Here is a 20,452-nt window from a genome sequence, read left to right as displayed (position 1 = left end):
CTCCCAGTGTTTGCTTATTGGTATAAAGGGAAATAAGAATGTACACACTCTTATTCCATCATAGTCTCTTTTATAGCAAGGGCTGCATATGATGATATATATTGCTCGGTACCTTAATTTTTAAAAACTTTAATATAACTCAGAACATTTCATATAGGTACACTGAGAACCTTAAAAAAAACCTGCTGCATAATATTCCATTGGTGGAATGTGCTGTTTATTTCAAAGGCCTTCATAGGGTTTTTCCTCATAAAATATTTTGTGTGATGGTTTGAGGCCTGCAGGATATCTTAGTTCCCTGACCAGGGATTGAACTTGGGCCCTCGGCAGTGAAAGTGCAGAGTCCTAACCACTGGATCGCCAGGGAATTCCCTGAAATGGTTAATTTAGGAGGGTAAATGTGGAAATTCTGTCAAAGCACCCAATGTTTCATTTTGCTTTTTAAGCATATAAGTTTTTAGAGTTTAGAGTTCAAGCTAGTTAAAAGGAATTTCTCCTTTCCCTACTTCCCTCCCCCAGTTTTTCTGTCAGGATGTCATGGTTGAGGGATCCGTTCAAAATTTTATGTTTTCATAGACAGCTTTTAACACAATTGCTAATTAACTGTATATATTGATATTTAATAAAACAAAAGTATCAGGAGTGACAGTGGTCTAAATTTGAGTAGTAATACCTGTTTCTTAGCTTCCAAGGATTTCTAACGTGTGTTTTGAGATGCTTAAGAAGGAAAATCGGATGGTTTATATTCAGGAATTATTTGAGAAAAGTAACCTGACAATTGGAGTTTGGAGTTTGTCTAGAGGGGAAAGGGGAGGGTGCTCTCCATGGTGCTGAATCAGAATGACTGCTGATCCTAATGGTGTAAAGGCTCTGAGTATTGGAGTCCAAGGACACAACTATGCAGCTATTTAAAAAACCACATCTCCTGTTTGTAGTTGAGACACTTAATTTCTATTGGAGTGTCTGATTTGCCAAGGAAAGCCGACTGTACAGGCAAACAGAACAGCATTAGTTGCAGTGAGCTATTCTGACATGCTGGAAGGACAGGATTGTGAAGTATGGGCAGTAGAGGCTATTTAAATCCTAAATCCCGCCAAAGCCTTTCTAAAATTCTTCTTTTAAACCGTGGACCTATGTCAAAATAAAGGTCATTGCAAATGGAGCTGATTATTGTGAGGTGTAATGTGTTTTCAAGTCCAATTTAGCATTTTGAAAGAAACAAAAGTTTATATTTAGTAAACATACTAGTAAATACTTTTTGGGTTAAAGTGCAATTATTTGGGCACAATTGGAACTTAATAGTGACTGGAAATTGTCAAAGTACAAGTGTATATATATATATATTAATCTAATTCAAGCCATGAAGGTAAAAATCATGGAATTTCTTTGTTTTCTTTAAAGCTGGAGATGCAGATGACCCACCAAGAATTACTCAAAACCCTGTTATCAACGGGAATGTAGCCATGAGTGATGGGCACAACAACACAGAGGAAGACATGGAGGACGGTAAGTACCTGGGCTTTGTTTACGCGCATTGGGCAAAAAACTGTTGGAAACAGACATTTCTTCCTTGAGTACTTCTGAGTTTCTTAAGAGTAGCTAGTTTTCAGGAGGTTGTATCTGAGGAAAATTTAGGAGCCTGTTTTGGTTTCAAATTTCAAGGTTGCCTACAGATTTCAAGGTAAGTTGATTTTCCCCAGCCTAGGAGAGAAGGTTGAAATACAGGAGTTTGTAATAGATGGGTATTTGCTCAGGCCTGCAATTAATTTTCCAGCCACTCCTAGTATTCAGAACACAAGTATATCTTACTGTCCTTTCCTTCTCGTCTGCAGCACGATACTTCTAGACACTGGAACGTGGCTTTCCATTGCATTCTTATTGTAGCAAGTATATCAGTTGTTTGTAGCTAATAATCTCTCCCCGCTCCGGTTAGGTGCAAAACCAGAATCGAGCTTTGGGCTTCGTCCCCCAGACTGACTTTTGGTCTTTATCTTCTCTGTGGAAAGTGTATGCATTTGTACATGCATGGACATTTTGTGCCTAGGAAAGCCTTTCTTTCGAGGCTATTTCTTTGCTGTAATTTATCAGACTGTGTGACCTGTGCATTTGCCAGGTCGAAATCATGAGAAGGTAGCAGGCAGTAATCACTTTAGGCAGCCCCTGGAATCTTGCAGTGTAATATGAAACCATGTTCTGTCAAAAGCATGTCCATCAATCCTCATGAGGGTTGTGTCCTTCCCAGGGGTGTAACGGGGCAGTTGAAAGAAACCATCAGTCACGGGCTGCACCACCAGAAGGACTGCTGTTCAGACCTCCTGCCAAAAGTTCAGCCTCCATGAGAAACTGCAGCCGTAGTTGAGAGTTCTCTCACAGTGCGGTTTACCCCTGGCAGCTGGCTGAGGCAATATCTGAGGAAGGTAAAGAGGCGTGGTCTGACCCGCTGCTTTGTTACCTGTGGAGTGCACTTTCCACCGCAGATGAGGGCAACGGTGTGGGTGTGGTCTCTTGGTTGCTGGGCTCTTGGTTTTATTTCAGACCCCGGAGATGCCAAAAGAGGTTCAGAGAGTGCAGTTGGGAAGGCATGACCAGGTCTGATGTACCAGGCGTGAGTAAGGAATCGATTGTAGTCTCTCCTGGAGCAGTGAGCGGTCCAATCCAATCAGAGCCCTCCCGGTCTGGTTTCCACAGAGCAATTTCATTCTCGTTTTTCCCCAGGTGTTTTTACGGGGAGGGCTTGGGAGGAGACAGATGTGGATAAAAGGGCAGGGTTCTGTTGGCCTCTGATGCCTTTTTTGGTGGATCCTTCTTTGTTGGAAGGGACTGTCCTGTGCCTTGTAGGATGGCAGTGTCACCTGTCACCCCCCCCACCCCCACCCCCACCCCCGTGCAGTCGTGACAACCGAAAATGTCTCTAAACATGGCTAGAAGTCTCCTGGGGGCCCCAGATTGCCTCATTTGAGAATCAATAGGGAGATCATAAGGTACATAAAATCCCTTTTGAGGCAAAGTTTACTAAATTATTGGTAGTAAATAATGGGTGCTATAGAACCTAAAAGTAGAAATGCTCCTACTGCGAATTACCAGACAGGAAAAGCATGTTACAGGAGAAAGTAGAAGTGATCTTCAGTAACGCTTTGTTCCTGGCCTTTCGAAAGGCCCAGGATCAGGAGAGAGAAAGATCGTATCTGTGGCAAGGGGGGCGGGAGGGAGGTGGTTCTGTTTCTAGGAGTAGAAGCCTTTGTTTACAGCAGCATTTTCCCAGTAGTGATAGGTGTTTTGAAACACTTAATGGCAGGATATGTGCGTTGTGAAAAGTGATCAGAAATCTAGGAAGTTTGAGGAGTGCTGGCTTAAGCATGTTTCTTAAAGTACGTCTAAGCTGTCAGCCTCCTAACATCTTTTCTCCAAAAGACTTTTTTTGTTAATGATTCCCCAAGCCTCTGAACATTAGAATCTGTTTTTGCTGAATCTCCTTTTAACATCTTTGGAGGGCACACAGTATGGGAAACACTGAGTTAGAATCTGATTTGTACAGAGAGGCCTTCTTATAGGGGGAGTTTCTTACATAGTAGTTGAGTGGCTAACAACACAGGTTGGAAAAATGTTTAGTAAAGGTAGAGAGTGATTGTTGTAGATCTAGATTGTTGGTACCCGTGAAAAAAAACTTATTTCTGGGAATTAACTAGGATTTGCAAAGACTTGTATTAGAATGAATAATCGATGTTTGATACAGTTACTGCAAGAGCGCCATTTGGGGAAACCTCAGGCCCGCCATTTTTTTTAAAAGACCTAAAGTGGTGGGTTATCGAGATTTCTGACAAGATGTGTTGAGGGCAGCAGGTAGCACGAGCTTGCCATCCTGTCATTTGCAATAAGATGCTGGAGTAGGTGAGTCAGTGCTCTGTGGTGTTCAGGCAGGTTAGAGTCTCTGTTTGGATGAAACACTAATCCTGCAGGATACAAGGTATCCTTCATAATCCCAAGTATACTACTTTTACCAAAAAAAAAAAAAAAGTTTTGAAGCAATTATAGATACAGAGGAAGTTGCACAAATAGTACATGGAATCCCAAGTACCTTCCTCCCATTTTTTCATGTAGCTCCCTTAGGGGAGGGTAACAAGGCTGGCCCTATCTGCCAGAGATGGGTTTCACGTCTTCTTCTCTTTTGTAGACCCTCCTGTCTTGACCTGGTATTTAATACAGGTTTTCAGTTATTCAGTTAGTTATGAAGAGTTTGCAAGGCAGCTATGCTCACCTCTATACCACCAACGCCACACAGTATGAAGATCTTGGAGCTATGGGGTGGTGACATTTTTATTCACATGAAATCTCATGTTAAACTTCCTCATTAGCATACTTTGGAAGATAATCCTGTGCCTTGAACATGAGGCAGAATCTCACATCTAGTGTGTGATTCAGCAAGTGTGAACTGCACATGGGGGCCAGGGTGGCGCCAGGCTCAAGACCCCAGAGCCTTGGCCTTGAAGGGCTAGCCCACTCCTGGATGCATGCTGTGCTGAGCTCACCATCGTGTGGTCCTATTTAATATTTAAGATTAATTGAGGAATTTGACTAAAGTGTCGGGAGGAAGAGCAAAAAGGCATTTATAATGTGTATCATTTTTTTGTCTGTATAAAACTGTAATCCTACAAAGACCTGAATGGTAACTGACAGTCAAGTAGGTGAGTTAGGAGAGAGGGGGGGCCTTGCGACATGATGTCCTTAGGTCCCAGGAGTGTGTCCTGCCATCACTGTACAGCAGGCCGGGTTTATTGGGCTCTGCGTTTGGTCACCTAAACTCTAGGATGGCAGTTTTACAAACCAGAGGCAGGGTCACTGTGCTCAGTGTCCAGATCTTGGGTACTGAGACCCCCTGTGCTCACTTCTTAACACCTTGGATGAGATAAGCCACTTAACCTCAGCAGGCCTCAGTTTCTTCATCTGTAAAGTGGGAATTAAGTAACACCTGCCCTTGCCTACCTTGTGGGGTTTAGATGCTGCTCAAATATGATTTGTGTGGCTGTGGAGGAGTGGCCCGCTCTTCTCCTCAGCCATTCTGGACCTCATTCTCTGGAACAAGTTTCTTGTCTTTTCCGTGGACTCTCATCCGTGCAAGGGATGAGGGGTAATACCTGCCCCTTGAGGAGCCTCGAATGCAAAACGCACCCATCCAGCTGCTCTTCCTTTGAGGGCCTCTCTGCTAACAGCTGAGCCAGGTTACGGGTAGTAAAAAAAAAAAAAAAGGTGGGGACGGAGAGCCTTTAAACGAAGATAAAAGCGCTGTTACACATCCTTTTGGGTTTTATTTCTTTGGTAAAGAATACTACCCTCTCATGAGGACTGATGGACATGTTTTCTTAAGAACAAATTCAGTCACAGCGGAGGCAGTTCTGTGTGCGGAGAAGTCTGCACCGCAGTGACCTGAGTGAAGTGTAGAGACGGGCTGAGGGCACAGACCTGCGAACCCCACTTTGTGCGTGGGGTCAGGGATGTCAAAGTAGCACCTGCTTCTCAGCCAGAGAAGGCCTTCCTGTTATTCTATAGACCAAGTGTGGCCCTTGGCCCCTGGGCCTGTGAACTGTCCCCAATCTGCCACGAGATAGGCACAGAGAGGAAGCGCTTAGAAACTTGTATAGCAATTTGGCCTTCCTGCGGCAGTTTTATTATATTTTATAAAAGTGCTGGCCGGTAACAGGTTGGCGGGTGGCCTTGGGACAGCTGCTCCCCTCACGGGGAGAGCTGGAGAAGCATGGACACTGCTGGGTTTGTCAAAACTAATCCACAGCCTGGGTCACTTGAAAGGAATAGTCAGCAACAGAAAAAGCTGGAATTCCAAGTGTGACTTTTAGTTGAATTTGTATCAGTGCTTTACATTTTATTGGAGGAAATCTTGATTTCTTAAATTGGCCTTTGGTCTTGCTGAGTAAATTTAATAGTTCATTTTGTTCACGTCAAAAGGAATGCCAGTTTCTTCGTTCTTTTTTTCAAATAATTCCCCTTAGAGAATCTAGTCTGATATTTCACCAAAATTGTGAACTAATGAAGTTAACATTTATTTTTAGCTAACTTCTTAGGAATCTTCTTATCTCTAAACAGTGCTGCGCTTCCCAGGAATGGCTGTCGCCCACTCCTCGGAAGTTCTTGTTTGCCTGCAAATTCATGTTTCTTCTCCACACTCAGCCCAAGTCTCAAGCCCTTTTCTTTTCCTCCTCAAGTCCTGTCCCTGAACAGATGTGACATGAGAAGTTTTACTCCTTTTCTCCAGTATCTCCTCACTGCGGATTATTTGGGAATTAAGACAGAGTAGAATAGACATTCTTAATCACACTGAGCTCGTCTGGTGGGGAATGCAGGTGTGTGTTGCTAGCCCTCTGAGTTTGGGATTTCATTTACACAAACTATATGTCATCTCACAGTTTTAGATTGTTACTAAATTGGAAATGATGCTATCCTTTCCCCAAAGGGTTAGATTTTAGCAGTTGAATATAGAATGGTTAATCCAGGTTTGTGCTGCTTTCAGTGTTGTCTGACAATGCCGGGCTTGGTGATTGACAAAGCGTTTTCTTGCAGACACGAGTTGGCGCTCCGAGGCAACCTTTCAGTTCACTGTCGAGCGCTTCAGCAGACTGAGTGAGTCGGTCCTTAGCCCTCCGTGTTTTGTGCGAAATCTGCCATGGAAGATTATGGTGATGCCACGCTTTTATCCAGACAGACCACACCAAAAAAGCGTAGGATTCTTTCTCCAGTGCAATGCTGAATCTGATTCCACGTAAGACAGTTTAAATGATGCAATTACAAATCCGCAAGTAGTTCTAGTACATTATTGGAAGCCAAATTGGCCTCTTTGAATTTTGGATTTCTCTTTGAATTCCCTTTCTGCCTTTACATAGTCATTTGATTTTATGTTATATTAAATACAATTCCCTCTTTAAAACTCACTGGTAGGTACTATATCCAAACTAGAAAAGGTGTATATTTTTCTTGCAAATAAACTGAACTTTGTGTGTTAGAATCTACCTGCCCGTGGGACATGGAATCAGGGCCTATCTGGACTAGCTGACTGCTGGATTACCAGGTGTATTTCTTATTCTACCAGTAACTGCTAGGGGGGGAAATTGTAGTTAAGGAAAATTCTTCAGGCAGACATCCTCACTGTATGTTAACCAATTTCTATGGGTTATTCAGAAAGTTAAATTTAAAAAGCAAAGTGTTGCTGTTCAACGTTTATCAGAAGCACAGTTGAGAGATTGAAGGGATGGATTCCAAATCACTGTCACCCTTTCTCATTCCACATCCATGAACCCACGGGAAAGCTGCTTCCTTGACCACGTCTCCCTGCCACCGCAATTGTGGCCCTTGGCGCCCTTGACGAAGATGTTCCCCAAAGGGCGCTGGTTCCAGCTGTTCTGCCAAAGCTTTCATTTTCCTCTTTACTTGAGTGTTTAAGAAGCCAGTTTTATGGGGCAGTCAGGGCCTTGGCCAAATTTTTACTTCTTGTGTTCAGTTCACATTATGATCTGATCTGATGAGCGTTGAGGCTGGATTGGTTTTATTAGTCTGACAGACAACTTGAGCCTGAACGGTAGTTTGGGAAACATCCAGCAGCCCGTGTCCAGCGATGGCATCCCGAGCGAGCGGCATCCCCGCGGGAACAACACTGCCCTTGCCCTTGTTCTGATGAGTCTGCAGTCGAAACATTCCTTTATAAAAAGCTCAGTCTAATGAGTTCAGTCAAAACCTTTCTTTATAAAAGCTTCACTTTAAGTTGGTTTTGAAACATTTTACACGTTGATCCAGGGGCCCTTTGGGGGTCTGCCCCAAACAACCGCACCTGCAGTTATTCTCGGGTGGTGGCATCCTTGCTCAGAGCCCCCTATACAGCCCGGTCTGGAAGCCTCACAGCACCTGAGGGGGGCAGGAGTGACACTTATTAGTAGAGCCTACAGCTTTAGGTCTGTTCACCTAAAAAATAGCTTTGTCATCATTCTTCTATTCAAGTAATAGCCGTATTAGGTACTAGAACTATTATCTGACCAAAAAGCTATTGTCTCTTGTGAAATCTAAGAACAGTATTTAAAGTTCAAACACTTGTATTTTATAGATACCAGTAAAAAACTTGAAACCTTTTAGAAATTAAAAAGACACAGGGGCTTCCCTGGTGGCACAGTGGATAGGAATCTGCCTGCCAACGCAGCGGACACAGATTCGATCCCTGGCCCGGGAAGATCTCACATACCGCGGAGCAACTAAGCCTGGGCGCCACAACTACTGAGCCTGAGCTCTAGAGCCCGTGAGCCACAGCCACTGAGCCTGAGCTCTAGAGCCCGTGTGCCGCAACTACTGAAACCAGCACGCCTAGAGCCCGTGCTCCGCAACAAGAGAAGCCACCGCAATGAGAAGCCCACGCACTGCAACGAGGAGTAGCCCCTGCTCACCGCAACTAGAGAAAGCCCGCGCGCAGCAGCGAAGAACCAACATAGCCAAAAATAAATAAATAAAATTTTAAAAATTAAAGAAAAAAAAGACATAAAGCATTGAGTTAAATCACTCCAGACCACACAAGGGCACCCCCAGACCCTCTTCACATTTTTTTCTCCATTAAAGATAATGTGTGTCCCCTTATTCCATCTAAAAAATAGAAGGAAAAAATATGGGAGGTTTTGTGTGCTGTTTTAAAAATTGTGTAAAAGTCAGGTAAATCTGTCGACTGAGGCTTAGATTGTCCTCCCTGAACAGGTCTTGGTCCTGTCACGCACAAGCGGTGCTGAAGATCATAAATTACAGAGATGATGAGAAGTCGTTCAGCCGGCGTATCAGTCATTTGTTCTTCCATAAAGAGAACGATTGGGGATTTTCCAATTTCATGGCCTGGAGTGTAAGTAACAATGTACTCAGACTGAATAATCTGAGCGTTGTTCTTTGTTCCCTAATTCTCCATTCTTCACATCCAACTATTCATTTTAGGATCAAAATGTTTGCTTTGTAAGTTGGATAGGTAACTGAAAACGTGTTTTCTCCAGTTTCCTACGTCAGGTTTTTAGCGGCCAACAGGACTTCATCTCAGTGTTTTGGTCAAACATTGTAAGGTAGTTTATAGCTTTCCTGATAGGCTAGGTTTCCTTTAAAAGAAGTAATACTGAGGCAGGCATAGTGCAGGGTGGTTTCCTGTAACCAGTGAATTCTCAAGTCAGCTCGTTTGGGCTGCTTTTGCAGAGGTGGAAGCCAGTAGGACTTAGGAACGCCCTGCTCAGCTCTCTAGGGTGGGTTCTCCGCAGCCTCCCCAGACCCTGCCTGCTGAGTGGATGCTGAGCCCCTGACACCTCCCATTCCTCCAGGAGACATCCAAGCTTTTGCTGTTTTCATTCAGAGAACATTATTTAAAACAAGCCAAAGCGCTGCAAAACTAGAAGCACAATTTAGGTGTTTTGAAAAAGTAGTATTTTAATCGATTAAGTACAGGGTAATTGTTTGGAATGAAGTGAGCATTTGCGGGTTCTTATGCAAGTTGGATATTCTTATTTTTTTTATAGGAAGTGACTGATCCTGAGAAAGGATTTATAGATGATGACAAAGTTACTTTTGAAGTCTTTGTACAGGCGGATGCCCCCCATGGAGTTGCGTAAGTTTTCCTTTAATTGGATGCTATTAAGAGATGTTGTGAGTTCTAGTGAAAGGAGCAGAGGTGCATATATACAGCAGATAAGCACCCTCTGTGTGCTCATCCCTTGGCACACAGACCAGATCAACGGACGTGTGCCAGCTTCACGTTCATGCCTTTGTGTGGCGGATTTATTGAGCAGTTTCTATGTGCCAAACACTCTGCTGGGCTCTAGGAATATAATTATGTTGAACAAGGCAGCCATGGTTTTCTGTCCTCAAAGAACCTCCAAGACCACTCGGGCAGAGGAGTTGACGGCAGTAACTGCAGCAGCAGATGTGCTGTTATTTTGTGGTGTGGATGGCGCTGGGAGGAGAGGGTTCCGAACGTCCCTGGGTCCAGGCGGTCTGTGGGCAAGAGCACGGTGTCGGCCTTGAAGAATGTGTCGGATGTCCTTGAGGATGTCCTTGATTGATAAGGAATGACCGGGGGAATTGGAGGTGGGGAGAAGGGTGTGAGTAAGGACACCTGGCAGGGAAGTTTGAGGCGGGCGGGGCACTAGGAGAGTGTGAAGAGGGCTGAGATGGTGCCTTGGGATCAGGTTGTAGACGAGCAGGACTCTTAAGGCCAAGGAGCGAAGAAATAAAGTGCAGTCTAGGTGGGAAGGAGTCAAGTGTAGGCGCCCCTGTCTCTTCCTGTTTTTTTTTTTCTCTTCCCACATGGCCTTCCTCTGGCATGAGTGCGTAGGCTGACCCGGGTGGGATGGGCAGCCGACAGCCCAGAAGGGCGGTCATTCAGTCCAGGTCCTGGCTAAGGTGGCCTGCATGTGGCCCTGGGAAATTTTAAAACAAATAAGATTTATTAGTTTTCATATTCATTGGGCTGATATCAGAGGAATCAGGCTTTTCTTGAGTAGCCTTTTTGAAACATACCCTTGAATTGTATTCAGATACCAGGAGTGGGGAGTAAAAAGGTGGTATTTCTAGTTAAACTTTTTGTGGGGTTTTTCCCCCTCCTTTAGAAAACATTCCCCTTATGCTTATGATATATCTTTTGACTAAGAAAGTAGATTGGGTTTTTCAGACTTACCAATCAAAACAGGTATCTTGGTTCAGTCTTACAAAAACCTCTTACCCCCGACATCAGAGTCCTGCTGGCCTGAACTCACAGTAAATGTCTAGCACTGGTCACGCATTTGCACCGTGCACAGAGGGGGAGGGATGGCGCTGGGGAGGGCTGTTTTGCTTCCTGTTAACTGTTGGGGGCGAGAGGGTACAGACTGTTCTTTCTCCTAACCAACCACCTGTATAACAGAGTAAAGGGAGACGGCTCTTGGAATTGAGGTCTGAACCTGCCGGTATGCATGCCTGTTCTTCTCTGTGTACGGGACGCTACAGAAAAGAGGGGTTTCGGCTGTTTCCGTCCCGCCTTGTGCTGACTACATGTGTGACCCGATGTGTGTGTGAGGGAGCCACACTGGGACTCAGTTTGATAGAAATAGACTTGAACTCCTCTCTGAGAGTGCTGCTCTGGGTAAATGATGGCACTGCTGCTGTCAGCAGACAGCGCGGAGGCCGCCTCTCCGGTGCCGGGCTGAGTTCGCACTGGCCCACGTGCTTGAGCAGACAAAACTGGTGGCTGCCGGAGGGAGCCGTGTGATAACTGCCAGCCTGGCAACGAGTTATTCACTTGGAGGCGGGTGCTCGGACGTCGTCACCCCGTGTCAGGATGGTGGGAAGGAGGTGGTGGTGCAGAGCAGTGAGGTGCCGGCCCCCAGTCCCCTCGCCCACACACGTTGCAGAAGCAAGGAGGTGTCCTGTGCAGTTTTCCCTCAACCTCAAACTGATCTTGTAGGTGGGATTCAAAGAAGCACACGGGCTATGTCGGTTTAAAGAATCAGGGAGCGACTTGTTACATGAACAGCCTGCTGCAGACTTTATTTTTCACAAACCAACTGCGAAAGGTAAATGGATGGTGTTTCTCTCCCTCAACCTTCCACCCACCCTTTTCTCTCAAGTATTAAGGGGCAAGCAAAGCCCCGTCACCAGACTTGTCTCTTGCCGCGTCTCCAGGGAGGCCCCTGCTTTATGCTTATACATAGCTCTATTCCTCAGTGTTCGGACGCTTGTGAAGCTAACTTAGGTGATGAAAAGTTTACCACAGCCGACAAACCTAACTTTATTGGGCTAGAAATAATAAAAGCTTTTTTAAAAAATATGAAAGTCATTAGCAGCAACATTTGAAAAGTTTTATATTAAAATGGATTAGTTGAAAAACTCCTGGTCAGGAATCTTAATTTTTCACTTACTATAGCTAAAACTTCTAAAAAATATAAAATCTAACGGAGGATAGTTACTTGCCTTTTAGGAATGCCGTGCAAGCAGGGGAGCAGTGCAGGCAGCACACACTCCTGGTGTTGGGGGGACCATTGGCTGGTCTGCTGGCGTGTCCTTTTCGCACCATTCTTCCAGGCAGCGTTAATTACCAAGATAGGATGATATCTTGGGGATACTTGAGTGTGGTTAATTGCAGTAGCATTGAAGTTTCATCAACTCTTTCGTTCAAAGTCACGTTAAGTTAAAAAATGTTGCTCTGCTCTAAGAAGTATGAAATAGAAGTGGTTCTCACTGGATGGTGAGCCTTAAGTAATTTTTAAAATTCTTTTTTCACTGTCTTGATTTTTAAAAGACCTTTTGACCCTTTGGGGGGGGATAGTTAAAAGCCCTACCCCACTGCCTTCATCATTGTGGTGTTAGAAATGATACTTTCACATAAAATTCCATTTTTATTTCTGAATCAATTCTTTTAGGCTGTGTACATGATGCCGACAGAGGGCGACGATTCATCCAAAAGCGTCCCTTTAGCATTGCAAAGAGTGTTCTATGAATTACAGCACAGTGATAAGCCCGTAGGAACAAAGAAGCTGACCAAGTCGTTCGGGTATGTGTTGGGAGACCTGTCCATTCTGCTGCTCGATGGCTGAGTTAGTGGACAGGGAAGGGTTGAGAGCAGAGCTCAGGCACTTGAGTATGTCAGGGCATTTTATCAGTGTCCTTTGTTTGACCTCTTTGGAAATGGAGGCTTTTAGAATTTTGCTTAAGAAGCAGTTCACCACTTAGGTTTACCTGTCAAGGAAAGGATAACATATGGTCTCCAAGTTTCTGTACATTTACTTGCAAACACGACCTCCCCTTGCAGTAAGATGTTCAGAACAGTATAAAGTTGTGAACGTTTTGGTGTCTGGATAAAATTCAGTTTGTCTTTGAATTATAATCTTCATAAAAATTTAAGAATAACGACTAATTACATGGTTGGTTTTTTAGTCTGAGTTGCTTGTTAATTTACTCTTGTTTGAAATCTGGAAGTTTAAATATAAATTCATTTTATCTCTCTAAGGTGGGAAACGTTAGATAGCTTCATGCAACATGATGTTCAAGAGCTCTGTCGAGTGGTGAGTTTTCAGCCGTAATTGTTTACTACTTACATTTCATATTTTGAAGCACTGTCAGAAGTTGTTACCAAGTAAAACCTCAGACCTACTTCAGTCACTATCATTCCAGTTATGCCCATCTTTGTTCAGGACCAGAACTAGGCTAGAAAGAAAAGACAGCATGTATCTAGTTTAAAACCAGAAAGACTGAAAAATTATTCGATGGGGAAGTGTGAGGGAAAATTAAATTTGAATAGTATAGGTAGTGTATTTTTAATGTGTTAAATTGGCATAATTACCAGAGTTATTAATCCAAGAAACAACAGATTGGCTTGAGTAGCTGTCCTGATGATCCCACTGCACTTTAGAATAGTGACTTCTGTTCTTACTCTGTAGCACAAGACCCAGACCCCGCCTTGGCACAGAACTTCTGGTTGAGGCAGACCTCTGTGTGGGGGATCTTCCCCCAGACCATCTCTAGTCACTAGCAGACGCGCACTCTTCCAGTTGTGATGAAAGAAATACACACATACACACACACACACACACACTCACACACAACATGAAATGGCTATTCAAGGTGATTGGCTGGGCAAGGTGTGTTTTCTTTTTTGCAGCACTAGCTGGATTGAATCCAGTTCATTAAATATCCATGGACAAACCAGTCAATCCTGTTGACAGGCTCAACCTCATTAATCTCTTGGTGTGGACCAATACGAGTTAAGTTTAGTGCTCAATTTACATGCTTTTCCACAGAGGTAAAATGAATATAAAAAATGCTTCTAAAGGCACTACAGATTACTAATTCATTCCAAAGGCTGTATAGAGGGTTAATCTCAACTGTTGCATGTAGATATTTTTGTAAATATCCAACCAAGGAAGAAGATTTTTGTATGTTTTTGATAATTGCATGCTAAAGGTCATAATATTTATAGTCTAGAATTTCTTTGACCATTGAAATTTCCTAGTCACGTTTCAAATTACTGTATGTTAATTAAGCATAACATTTTCTGAAAGCCAAAACTTTCTCTTCCAGTTGCTTGATAATGTGGAAAATAAGATGAAAGGCACGTGTGTAGAAGGCACCATACCTAAATTATTCAGAGGCAAGATGGTGGTATGTGATAACCAGTTTTAAAGAGTGATTTTTAAAGATTTTCAACATGCTAATGTTTTGACGGTTAATGCTTAAGCCATCTTATTTTCCTTATTTGTAGTCATATATCCAGTGTAAAGAAGTAGACTACCGATCTGATAGAAGAGAAGATTATTATGATATCCAGCTAAGTATAAAAGGAAAGAAAAATAGTAAGTTCGGTGTACATAATGGCACCACCACCTTTTCATTATTTGGTTTGGTATAATGCTTCATTGACACAGTGGTTTTTATTGAAATATAGTGTAGAGAAAATTGCCCAAATGATGAAGGTACTGAGTGAACACAGTCTGGTGACCCCACCCAGGTCAAGAAACAGAACATTTGCAAAGCAAGATGGTGGCCCTTCCTGGTCACTGCCTCCCCCTCTTCACAGGAAACCACCGTTTGGCCTGCTGACATTCTTTCCTCGGTTACTTTTGCGTGTTTTGTGGTATTTATTTACGTAGATGGCATCGTGTAGGGTATGTGTCTTGTTCTCTCTTTTCTTTTTCTCAGCGTTGCCTCCATGCACTTCATCCTTATATTGAGCAGCAGTAATGGGTCATTTTCATGGCTTTATAGTATTCCACTTCAGGAATATAACACAAATGTTTGAAACCATTCTTTCCTTGATGGGTGTTCGGGTTGTTTTCGGTGTGAGGCTGGTAGGTGTGAGGCTTGTTGGCCGGTCTTGTGTCCGCCCCTGGTGCATTTACGGTGAGTGGAATGCTGGCTCGTAGGGCCTGTGTGTATATGTCGAGCTTAGCAGATACAGCAGTTTATCCATTTCTGCTCCACCAGTAGGGTGCGAGCAGTTGTTCCACATCCACTTCAGAGCCGTCAGTCGTCAGACTGGCATTTTGGTGGGAGAATGGTGCTATCTTGAGTTCAATTTGCATTGCCCTGGAAGTCGGGGAGATTTTACCTTTTCGAATGCTTATTGGCAATTTGGGTGTCTTCCTGAACATATGGAATGTAGTTCGTAATAACTTGATGTCCTGGTCCAATAATTCCGTGATTTCTGGATCTGTCTCCATCGATTCACTTTCCATCTCTGGCTGTGAGTTCCAGCTTCTTTGCCTGTCTGGTCATCTTTTATTGGATGCCAGCTGTTGTGATTTTTATCCTGTTGGGTATTGGATATTCTTACCCTTTGTTCCGGGGCACATTTCGTTATTTGGAGATAGCTGATTCCTTCGAGACCAGGAGGAGCCTCTCACGTCGCCGGGGCTCTCCCGCGTGGCTCTTCCCGGGGCTCTCCGTCCTGCGTGTGGCCACTGCCTCGGGCCCCTGAAATCCCCACCCTGTCTCAGGGAGACTCTGGGGCCCGTTGGGGTTTCTCTGCCTTGCGCTGCAGCCTGGAAGGTCCACGCAGTGAGCTGGGGCATTGGAGGGCTCTCAGTGGCCACGTCCTGTCCTGCCTGTTGTCCCGCGTGTGAATACGGTTGTTGGCCTTGTAATGGAGCCCAGTGCAAGGGAGGGAGTGCACTTCCTGTTACTCCCTCACGGCCACAACGCGCGAGTTCTTCACGGGCTGTGTTGGCTGCTGCTCGCGTGGGTTTCGGGCTCTCCGCCAGCGTGGGGCTTGCCTTTTCACTCTTGCAGTGCGCCCATTTGGTTAACAGAATGTCATAACTGTAGTGAAATCCAGGGTATCAATCTTTGCTTTTTGTGTCTTGAGAACACCTGCCCTGAAGTCTTAAGATAATTCTCTTATCTGTTACTTTTCTCTCTTTTCTGTTTATTTACAGTCCACCCAGAATAGTTTCTTTCTGCTTATGGTCAGAGTGGACCAAAGGTGCTCAGCAGTGAGCCCTTCGCATCTGTGTAGACCTCTTTCTAGACTCTACCTCCTGGTCCATTGGCTATCATCCTTGGATGGATTCTTCCTTCTTCCTTTTCAGCTTTATATTGTGGTTTAAGTGACAGGATCGTAAGGTGTTTGAAGTGTTCATCATGGTTATTTGGTATGCTCAGGTATTGTGACAGCATGACTGCCTTCTGGTCAATGAACTTGACTTATACGTGGCAGCGTTATCAGCCGTGTCCCCGTGCTGTGCACAGGAGCCTCCGCTCTTACTCCCTCTCACAGCAGAAGCCCGTGTCCCCTTCCAAACTCCCCCTCTTCCCCCACCCCAGCCTCCCACATGCCTTCTCTCTTTCTGCACCGACTTTAGAATAAGTGTTTGGGTTAAAATTTGTACTTTAACATTACTTAAGTTTATTAAAACATTGACTCCATGTTATCATGTAACACCCTCAGTGGCCTTAAGAGTTCACACCTTTTGCTGGATCAGTGAAGTTGCAGACCTGTGCTCACAGCTACAGTTATTTACATTCCTCCCTGGCGTGCCTGAATTGATTGATTGACTATGTTATAATCAAAGCTTTAGTGATAACTTCGGCTGACTTTTTTCTCTTTCTCTCTTGAAAGTATTTGAATCATTTGTGGATTACGTGGCAGTAGAACAACTAGACGGTGACAATAAATACGATGCCGGGGAGCATGGCTTGCAGGTAACTTGGAGATTGTGTGCTAGTGTCCCGCTGTATCTTTCCACTTTGTTTTCAGATCTTTTGCTTAACTGTGAACTAAACATTCACTTGTATCTTTTCACATGCCGCTGGTGTTTAGAACGCAGAAGGATTTTATTTCTCAGTCTGGACGTTGTGTTAGAGAGCTCTGATCGTGTTGCTGGTGTAGACAGGCAGGGGTGGGGAAGGTGTTGTGCCTCCTGGCTACCAGAGGCAGAACCATCACCCGACACGTGTACCCCCCCCCCCATTCCATCCACAACTCTGCCCCTTACTTCACTGGTGTCTGTGCCAGAGCTTCCCTCAGTTTCTCCTAGTCACAGATAGAACTGCTTAGTCACTGGGACTCTGGTTTTGGCTGGTGGTGGTGCTTTGCTCCCCCGCCGCCCCAGTGGAGTGTCAGTTAGTTTTCTGAGGATCCTGACTTCCAGAACGAGGAGTGCATTTTCTGTTATTTGTTCCATACTCGGTGTCCCTGCTTGTTTTCCACAAGGCCCCGCAGGAACTCTGGCAGAACAATGAGTGTTGTAAACAAGCGGCAGTGCATGGTCAGATAGAGGGGCCCGGACTGTGGCCTGGTCAGGCTGCTTGGGGGGTCAGCAGCATCCTCACGGGTCCAGCCCTCCAGGTCTGTCTTGCAGCCTCATAACCTTGACTCACTGGCTCAACTAATTTATGATTTTTTTCGGACCATCCTGGGTTTACCAAGCTCGCACATTTATAATTCACGGTGCTGGTGAGCCCATTTTGCCGTGGGTCACAGACCTGCTGTCCTCCTGCTTGGTCAGGCCACTGATTTGTAGATCAGTAAGTTACTTGGCAAACATGCCACTGGATTTGCTTAGGAAACACTTGAGTCAGCTCACAGAATTGCCCTTATCCACACTGGATATTTTTGGCTCTGGGTGAACAAAATGTATTTTAGAATCAGACTCTCAATGGACAGTGGCTGAGAAACAGGATTCTTCTATTATTATTTCAAGTTGTACTAAAACTGTGCCATTCCTTTGTGTGGCAGTAGGTTCCTGGGTTTTTGTTTTTCTTCCCAGAACTACCCAGTTTCCTTAACCATGCTAATGTACAACAGAGAACATTGCCACCTAGGACACCAGTTCCTCCAGGTGGGTGTGTTCTAGCCAGCGTTGGAAATAAGGTTTACAGCTCCGAAGGAAGGGCCAGACAGGAAATACAGCCGTGCTGAGGGCCGCCAGTGGCCTGGTGGTGACTGGCTTTGGTGAAGGCTTATTTGAGTGAGGACTCAGCTGGCTGAGGTGGGCGGAGGAGTGAGGCTGGGCCTCTCCCCCAGAGGCCTTGCTGGGGGCTGTCCTTTGCCCCAGAGGCTGCTGACGCCTGGGCAGAGGCTGTGACGGTGGTCAGAGGGCCTTGCTGATACCGAGTCGGAGGGGTCTTCAGAAGCAGGAGTGGCCAGTTAGCACTGACCGAGCTCACGGGGAAGGACGGCAGTCACAGGCAGTTCTCCCAGCCCAGACCGTGCTCATCTTACTCCGTTCTGGTGTCCATAGGCACACCTCATTCACATAGTCATAATGCTCTGCTTTTCCGTTAGATTTTCCCGTGTTTCTCCAGAATTTTCCTAGTGTTTAATGACTGTGTTAATAGGGCAACAAGTGACTGAGCTGTAATTTACTTCACTGTTCCCCTGTCGCTGGACATCAAGATAGAGTATAACGCAAACTAAGAGGAAATCGCACACACAGAACATTTTAAAGGCACCGTGTGCCCATCTCCCTACCAGAAGTTCCCAACGTATTCCACCCTTGCTGTGAAACGCTGTTGCTTTCGTTGCTTCGAGAAATAAGTAGAGGTAAACTAAACCTGTGATTCTTTTTCAATGTTCAGGAAGCAGAGAAAGGTGTGAAATTCCTAACATTGCCACCAGTGTTACACCTACAACTGATGCGATTTATGTATGACCCTCAGACGGACCAAAATATCAAGATCAACGATAGGTAATCTAGAGTGGGATGTGAGAGTTAAGATTTACCCATCAGCCTGATTTAGGGGGTTAGTCTCAGTGCTTTGTTTAGTTTTTCTGTTTTCGGTCACATCTCTGATGTATTTAGGTTTCCTCTCTGCCGAGGTGTCCCAAGAACTGTGCTTTTAAAGGGATAATTTCAGGGGCTGCTTCCTCCGTATCTCCTCCTCAGGGAGCCCCTCTGTCTACACTGTGGCAGACTGAAGTCTGTGGGGGAGAGGGTACTTTCTGCTGCACAGGCTTGGCTTTCCCCAGAAGTGGCATTTGCTATTATTACTCTATTGGTTTACATAGGATTCTCCAATATGTTATCTCTCAGTTGGTATAGGCTTATAGAATGTGCTAGAATCCTCAGGAATGCTGGCATAGGTGGGTGTGCCCCCCATTCCAGGTGTTTTATAGATCCTTAAAGTACCAGTTAAAAGGTTGCTACCACACACTGCTTTGTCTGGTTCAGGAGACAGAACTTGTACCCTGATTAGTTGGAGCAGTAACTTTGTACTCCTTGGTCAGGGGGTACAGCCTGACAATAACCAGCCTCCTAGAGGTTGGTCAGTCACCCCTGAAACTCGATGGAGAGTGTGACTCGATCATATCACCTGCCACCAGCCGGGCCTGCTCGTCTGTTCTTGCCCTTTTCCGTGGGGTCTCTTGAGACAGCAGACCTCACAGACAAGCAGCCTGCAAGCTAGGCCCAACCTGCTGGTGTGCTTTGTTGGGTCCTCACCTTGGTTTTCTTTCTATTTTTATTGGAATTAGTTGCCAACATTTTTTCAGATCGTGAGATTTCACATAATAGTCCAGATTTCTGGCATCTGGCATTCAAAACACTTGGCAGTGCTGGGCCTGAGTTCCCAAGGGCCGTGCTGGGTGGCAGCTGCCCCTCCACGCCCAGGCTCGTGCTCTGCTCAGCACCACGGTCCTTGTGCACCCACCTCACGCTCTTCCTGCCTCTCAAGCACCCCCTGCCGCCCCCGTTCATGACAACATTTGGAAATATCCACATCCTAGAAAAGTCAGTGTGCTTTTGTCACAAAAACTGACTTATGTAATATCCTGGAATTTAAAATTCCGTTAGGTGTGTCAGTGCTTTATAGGTATTTTTCTCAAATCAAGCTTCAGATTTTGTTGACGTGTGAATAATTTGTTGTGATGAGTAGGAGCTGCCCTTTCCAAGTAAAGAGGAGCCAGTGAATTAGAAGATCTAACAAGGAATAAAGCCTAAAGGTGAAATATTTTACGAGTAAATGAAACCTGGATTTCTCTTAAAATGTTTTTATTTTAAATAGGTTTGAGTTCCCCGAACAGCTACCACTTGATGAATTTTTGCAAAAAACGGATCCTAAAGACCCTGCAAATTATATTCTTCATGCAGTCCTGGTTCATAGTGGAGATAATCATGGTGGACATTATGTGGTTTATCTAAACCCTAAAGGGGATGGCAAAGTAAGTGCTGGGGAGGGGGTAGGGTGGACGTGATGCTGTGTAGGGGATTCAGTGACGCTCAGCTTCAGACTTGGCCTTGATAGTGAAGGATCCCTTCTTGGCCTCTGTGTCTGTATGTTCCCGATGCTTTTAAAGGTGGATGGTAAATTATGATTGTACTTGATATATACCTCTCGTTGTTAGCATTGACCGTTGGACCTTCTAGGATCCCTTTACGTCTGTCAGGAGGCACTTAGTTTCCACTTAGAATAATCATCTGTGGCCCGCACCACGGCCCGCGTTGGTTGTGTGTTACCGCACGCGCCCCGT

The 20,452-nt window shown here is 44.9% G+C and overlaps 1 protein-coding gene across 2 annotated transcripts in view; it reads left to right on the top strand.

Moving 5' to 3' along the window:
- Window positions 1-20,452, top strand: part of USP7 (ubiquitin specific peptidase 7) — a 56,496-nt gene that overhangs the window by 24,043 nt on the left and 12,001 nt on the right. Inside the window, exons 1-13 of one of the 2 annotated variants that reach the window (XM_029220219.1) lie at window positions 1,402-1,506; window positions 2,243-2,417; window positions 6,571-6,769; window positions 8,737-8,875; window positions 9,531-9,619; window positions 11,453-11,561; window positions 12,408-12,538; window positions 12,995-13,049; window positions 14,065-14,145; window positions 14,246-14,336; window positions 16,601-16,683; window positions 18,562-18,671; window positions 19,987-20,143. In XM_029220219.1, coding sequence (XP_029076052.1) covers window positions 6,684-6,769; window positions 8,737-8,875; window positions 9,531-9,619; window positions 11,453-11,561; window positions 12,408-12,538; window positions 12,995-13,049; window positions 14,065-14,145; window positions 14,246-14,336; window positions 16,601-16,683; window positions 18,562-18,671; window positions 19,987-20,143 — 1,131 coding nt within the window. In that variant the 5' untranslated portion in view covers window positions 1,402-1,506; window positions 2,243-2,417; window positions 6,571-6,683. Of the gene's footprint in view, window positions 1-1,401; window positions 1,507-2,242; window positions 2,418-6,570; window positions 6,770-8,736; window positions 8,876-9,530; window positions 9,620-11,452; window positions 11,562-12,407; window positions 12,539-12,994; window positions 13,050-14,064; window positions 14,146-14,245; window positions 14,337-16,600; window positions 16,684-18,561; window positions 18,672-19,986; window positions 20,144-20,452 lie in introns of those variants that run through there. The other variant, XM_029220218.1, reaches the window with a different exon arrangement.

The sequence above is a fragment of the Monodon monoceros genome, unplaced genomic scaffold (assembly GCF_005190385.1).
Source record: "Monodon monoceros isolate NGI ecotype Baffin Bay Population unplaced genomic scaffold, NGI_Narwhal_1 Super_Scaffold_13, whole genome shotgun sequence".
Taxonomy (NCBI): Eukaryota; Metazoa; Chordata; class Mammalia; order Artiodactyla; family Monodontidae; genus Monodon; species Monodon monoceros.
Note: the sequence above shows the minus strand (reverse complement) of the source record. Positions and strands in the feature narration are given on the sequence as shown.